Raw genomic sequence first — 6,000 nt, forward strand, 5'->3', positions numbered from 1 at the left:
CACAATGTCAATGATGTCACCTACAAAAATATTACTACAGTGTGGTAAAAGAACATCCACCAAAGAATTGTTAATCTTTCAGCTAAACGTGTCCCTATTTTGTCAATTAACTAGTTCTGTACATCATCTGCGAAAGCCTTAAAAATGAAATCCCTGAATCTCTTGCAGTATTGCTTCGGGTCAACGGCTGATATGGAGTTGGGATCGTATTGCATGGATTTGTAAGCATGCTCGAGCTTCTTACTAATATCATAATCTTGTAGGATGTCAATGATTCCAAAGAACAACACGACGTCCTGGAATTCCCCTGTGGGCACACCAAGGAACGGAGATTCACTATCAGGATTCTTAGCGACGTTCTCCACCCTTGAGGGCATGCAAATTCCTAGTTTTAATGGTGTTTTCCTGCATAAATGACAAGTAGTATATTTGTTAGTCCTCAGAGGTCAATGTCAGGCTGAATGCAATGCTTAAGGTCGTTGTAGTAAGCAAGCTATGTTGAAACAGAGACAAACTGTCATGTGCTACATCTAGTGAAAATTAAGGTGGAAAATCTCCTTATATTTTTGTTTAGGTTTGAATCGTGTCGAATTATATTTACAACCATTCTTTTCGTATGATGATAATTAACTAGGGGTCAAAATATATCTTCAATGTAAATTGTGTTGATGACGTGTGTTTTTAAGCTACCTATTTTCGTCAGAGTCTTCAGCGGTAGTATGAGACGTTCCGTCATCAGTATTGCTGCTGTCTGTAACCATAAAAGATAGTTTTTAGTCTCCTAATAACTTGAAATATATCTACAACACTTTTGCAACCCCAACTATGTGAAAGAATGCGTCATGCATGTGGCTTATCTTTGTCTCTGTCCTTGAAGTGAATACCAACCAAAAGACTATAATCCATGATCCTCTCCAGCTCCAGTAGTTCACAATCTTTGTCCACTTGCCTTGAAGAGGTACAAATCATTAGAGCAAGGTCAGTACAGTGTTTTGCGCAAAAAAAAAAAAACAAGAAGAAGAGAGAATACTTAGTTTCCTAATTCAGCTATGCTTTACAAACTTTTATTAGGAACTTCTCATTCGACAGATTCGCACATCCAGACACACTTTTAATAAAGTTTTGCACATAAGAAATTAATTATACTAAAATGTACTAATTGGAGAAATTTTGCAAATGGATAGTGTGTACCTGCAGAATTCTTGAAACCAAGTTCCTTCTAGACGGAAAATGAAATTAAGATCGAGATCCTTCAACGTGGTATGCTCACTAATTTGATCAATGGGTTTGTCTGTCATGCGACCATGTGAAGATCCTTTCAAATCAAAGCGCCTATGGATTGCATAGTTGGAGCAGAAAAGATTTCCCATTATAACAAACCGGACCTGTATTTCATGGTTACAAAATATATATTGAACGACTCTCACGTATCAAATTTAAATTTGTGAATATAGCATTCTAACCTTTTTCTGAATAGCTCCGGTAAGTTTAACACAGTGCAGACCAAAGAATTTAGTTAGTAGAGTATGTTCAAAAGCACGGACATGTTTATAATAGGCTGGAAGCATCCTAAGCAGTACCTGTTCACATAGGGAACATAAATTCAATGTAGTAATAACTTGAAAGTTAATCTAAGGTGTGAGTGGGTTAAATTAACTTACTTTAACTTCTGATTTCTTCATTGTTTTGATCATGTACTTGTCATCATTTGTGAGGTAAAAGAAACTTCCACTTTTCCCCGGCGATGAAAGTTCCCTGAGCGCCTCATCCCCGCAAATGGAGATCATGTAATCAGCAGGGTCGACATCGAAGAGCTTGCGCAAAGTCCTGCAGCGAAGTACAGAAGAACAGATTGCTTACCTCTACATTGTACAGAAGAAAGTTTAGCATCTTCAAAGTTAATTATATAGCCCATAAATTATAAAACCTGAAAACCAGGGGGCAGTAGTCCTTCCACCGAAAATCGCCTGATTGGTGTGGAGGAGTATGCTTTGATCCTTCAGGAGGAAATCTTGTCCACACCTTCTCTTTTGGATCAAATGCTGATGATTTAAGATCCAGCGAAGTTGGCGCCGACTGCCTTCCAACAGCATGCCTGTGCTCCGAAATTGATGATTTGATCATGAATGGCAACTTTAAATGAATGAATAATGAGATTCAGAAGAAGAGCAAGGCATCATCAGAAAATAAAGCACATACCTGATGCCAAGCTGCAGGTTGAGCATCAGCTCATAGTTCCTGTGCCCCTTGGATATGGTCTCCCCCTGCTTCTTCCCCGGCCTCGGCGGCGTGCGCATGCACGACGACGTCCGCAAGCACGACCTGTCCGTCCGCGTCTCCTCGCCCTCAGCAGCCTCGGCCTGCAGGCTTTCCAGGTCCAAGGACGCGCTGCTCGTCCTCCTGCTCGCGCTCGACATCCTCCCGTGGTCGGCGCTAACCTTGGGCGGCCGCCACACCGGCTTCTTCTGCACGGCCTCCACCCCGGGCCACGTCAGTATCTTGTGCGACGGCATCAGCGACGCCTTCTTCCCCTCGCAGCCCTCGAGCTCCTGGAGCAGCGCCGTGATGGGCTCGCAGGGCTCGCGGGGCACGGGCACGGCGGGGCCGCCGGACGGCGGGTAGTAGACGCCGTCGGCGTGCACCGCGCCGGACTCCTCGCACCACGTGCCGATGTACATGCCGCCGTCGGCCCACCGGAACGTGCCCTGGCCCTTGGGCTTGGCGTCCTCCCACGCGCCGTCGTACCGGTCGCCGTCCGCCCAGATCACGGTGCCGCAGCCGTGCATGTCGCCGGCCTTCCAGGTGCCGATGTACTCGTGGCCCTGGCGCCAGATGTAGCGGCCGTGGCCGTCCTGCAGGCCGTCGCGCCAGTGGCCGTCGTACACGTCGCCGTTGGCGTACGCCTGCGTGCCGCGGCCGTGGCGGAGGTTGCAGGCCCAGAGCCCCGCGAAGGTGTCCCCGAACTCGCCGATGTAGGTGCCGTGGCCGTGCATGTAGCCGCCGGCGAAGTCGCCCTCGTAGGTGGCGCCGGAGGTCCACGAGAACTTGCCGCGCCCGGACGCGCGGCCGCGGCGCCACGAGCCCTCGTACATGCTGCCGTCGGTCCAGAGGAACTTGCCGGCGCCGTGCGGGAGGTCCCCGCGCAGGCCGCCCTGGTAGAAGTCCCCGCTGGGCAGCAGCTGCTCGGCGTGGGTGGGCTCGCCGAGCGCGGCGTCGTCGTCGTCGCCGGCGTCCGAGTCGTCGTCGTTGCCGCCCTCGTTGCTGGTGTCGCTCTCTTCGCCGTCCTCGTGGTACTGGTAGATGGTGTTGGACGCCGAGGAGCTGACGGAGAGGAGGCAGGGCGTGGCGGCGTCGACGGCGCCGTCGGCGGTCCCCGGGGCGGGCGCGACGGTGCCGACGCGGCGGATGGTCTGGAGCTTGCGGATGCTCGCCTCCCACAGCCGGCTGGCCGGGGCGGGGAGCTGGCTCATCTTCCTCGCCGACGACGTCGCCATGCTAGTCGCTGAACGCGGCGAGAGGTCAACACGACCGGGCCGGAGCGAGCCTGCGGTGCATGGTGGTCGCTGTCGTTTTCTGGCTTGGATTACGAGTCGCTCGCTGCGCCCAAGGACATGAGCTCCCTCGCTGGTCGGAGGCTGGGAGGACTTGTCGGGTTGGGAGCCGAGGAGAGGAGAGCTCGGGAGCGCAACATTCGGAGGGAGGCGGACGCAGCGTCTCGGCCATTGACACGCCCCCCCAGGCAAACACTTCAGTTAGACCGAACAGGGAAAAAACAAAAATCTCCCCCGCGGGGTGCATGCATGCATGTGGGGTCCAACGATACAGCTGGACCAATAGTGAAGCAAGGAAATAAGCACAGCGGCTGCTTAAACAATGCAAGCGGTATAGCATTTGGCCCTGACTGAGTTCCTTCTTCATCATCTTGACTCTCGGCTTCACTGTCCGAAGGCTACCATCGCCCGGAGCCACCCGAGCATTGCCTCCCCCTCCTCAAGCTCCTCGTCCTTCCCCTCCGGCTCCAGCAGACGCAGCGCCCTCGCCACTGCCTCCATACTCCATAGTGCTCATGCGTGGATCGCCGACACCAGGAGGCGAGGTCCGTGGCTCCGCGCCGGGCGAGGGGTATTGCAGGAGGACGGGGTTCGGGGAAGGAGCGGACGGAGGAGGAAGGAGGCGGCGCCGCGGCGGCCAGGGAGGAGGAGAAGGTTGGAGAGGGTTCGCGCGAGGAGGGGGAGCGTGGACCGTGGAGAGCGGGTTGCGGGGGAGGGTGTGGGTAGAGGCAGACACGAGACAGGCAGTCGCAGCCGACGTGGCAGATGGAGCGGCCGGGTGTGGCGACAGCAGCGGCTCCATCGCCGTCACCGGATAGGAGTACTGAATCGTCGACCATTTGGTCCACTGCTATTCTTTCGAGCCTACAGGCCTACAGCCCACGTCCAGATGTCCTGGCCCATTAACGCATTAAGCCATCCTAAGCCTTTTTCCAAGTTTAGCAGACCTGGGCCCAATGTTTGGAACCGCATTCGGAATGCATGGGTTTTGCCATAATTTCACAACAGACTCATGAAAAATCCCTTCTAAAAATATTCTCTAAAAAAAGCAGACTCATGAAAATGGTTCAACATTACATAGGAAAAATGTACTTCAACATCTGCATATTGCCATTATTGTAGTACAGCACATGTGAATCAACACAAGGATGTGATTAAACCGATTTTTAATTAAACACCATCTGCCTATCTAAAGTCAATATGGATCAAACAATTTTTCTCCCTTGGCACCATGCTCTTGTTGGAAGATGATGCCCTTCTCTTGCTATCCTTCCTCAACATGGCATTATGCAATCCAAGAGCTTTTTTTTAGAATAATAAAATCCGGCCTTGCACATCCAAGGGTGGATGCCCACAACCAAGTAGCAGATACATAACATAGCACGAAGGCTAACCCGTCCTCGTACGAAAACAGAAAAAAAAAATCAGATTACCAGCTACCTATGCAGCCCAGGAATGGGGGAACAAACCGGAGACACAGTATCATCCGGCGCAACTAAAAGAAAGGAACTAAGGCACTTGAATTCTATTTCTAGAGTTCCAACCCGCCTTGCTGAAGATCTCCATCGCACAACCTTCCAAAATCTGGCAGCAATTGATTAGGCCAGATTTCTCTTCTTCACTAGATAGTGCTGCTCACGTTCTTGTCCAATACGTCCCTTCTGAAGATGACCTGCAAGTAAGAGTTAGGTATTTTTCTTTCAAAAACTACCCCATTCCTACTTAACTAAACTGCCCAACATAGGTCAGTAGGGCCCACCAAAATTTGGTTGCTAAGGTTAAGAGGAAAACTTTTAATCCATGCTCCCACCAAAAAGAAATTTGAACTGTCCGCCACAGGAACTTAGCCAAATGACAGTCAAAGAATAAATGTTGAATGTTCTCATCCTTGTTACAGAAACAACATTTGGGACTGCCCTTCCACTTTCTCTTGATCAGATTATCTTTGGTCAATGTAACCTCTTTCCATAAAAACCAAAGAAAACTCTTCATCTTGAGATGAACTTTGATGTTCCAAGCATGGCACCCAGCAGGCAACCCTTCGCTAGCATCAGTTCCTATACATTGATTTAACAGTGAACTTGCTACTCTTGTTTAGAGTCCAAACAAAGATATCATTTTTATTATTTAGCTCATACCTTCCAACTTTCTCCACTAACTCAAGCCACTGACCTAGCCTGGCACACGATAACGATCTTCTAAATGAAATATTAAGGGGGCATGTGCTAAGCACCGTGGCCAGTGTCGCTCTTCCTTCTGACTATGTTATATAGGGAAGGCTATATTTCTTTCAAAGTCTTGTCACCACTCCAAAGGTCCTCTCAAAATCTAGTTTGGTTCCCACTTTGGACCTTGGACTTTCTTTTTGAAAGGAAAAATCTTTAATTTCCATAAGACCCCCCCCCCCCCAAAAAAAAAAAAAACTGGGAAGAGACCTGTGATAGGGTCT

At 49.9% G+C, this 6,000-nt stretch overlaps 1 protein-coding gene across 1 annotated transcript; it reads right to left on the reverse strand.

Moving 5' to 3' along the window:
- Nucleotides 1-6: 6 nt before the first annotated feature.
- On the reverse strand, nt 7-3,479 carry LOC120686200 (phosphatidylinositol 4-phosphate 5-kinase 6-like). Its single transcript, XM_039968377.1, has 8 exons — nt 2,200-3,479; nt 1,928-2,095; nt 1,662-1,827; nt 1,464-1,580; nt 1,192-1,385; nt 854-949; nt 691-747; nt 7-405 (listed from the first exon to the last, which is right to left on the reverse strand). The coding sequence occupies exons 1-8, from the start codon at nt 3,468-3,470 to the stop codon at nt 111-113; spliced, it is 2,364 nt and encodes a 787-aa protein (XP_039824311.1). The 5' UTR covers nt 3,471-3,479; the 3' UTR covers nt 7-110.
- Nucleotides 3,480-6,000: the final 2,521 nt, after the last annotated feature.

This window comes from Panicum virgatum, chromosome 8N (genome assembly GCF_016808335.1).
Source record: "Panicum virgatum strain AP13 chromosome 8N, P.virgatum_v5, whole genome shotgun sequence".
Classification (NCBI taxonomy): domain Eukaryota; kingdom Viridiplantae; phylum Streptophyta; class Magnoliopsida; order Poales; family Poaceae; genus Panicum; species Panicum virgatum.

Coding starts and splice junctions, on each gene's coding strand:
- LOC120686200 (XM_039968377.1), bottom strand. CDS start 3,470: ATGAGCCAGCTCCCCGCCCCGGCCAGCCGGCTGTGGGAGGCGAGCATC. Junction 950..1,191: donor TGGTTTCAAGAATTCTGCAG/GTACACACTATC, acceptor TACCTCTTCAAG/GCAAGTGGACAAAGATTGTG. Junction 406..690: donor GAAGACTCTGACGAAAATAG/GTAGCTTAAAAA, acceptor TCATTTATGCAG/GAAAACACCATTAAAACTAG.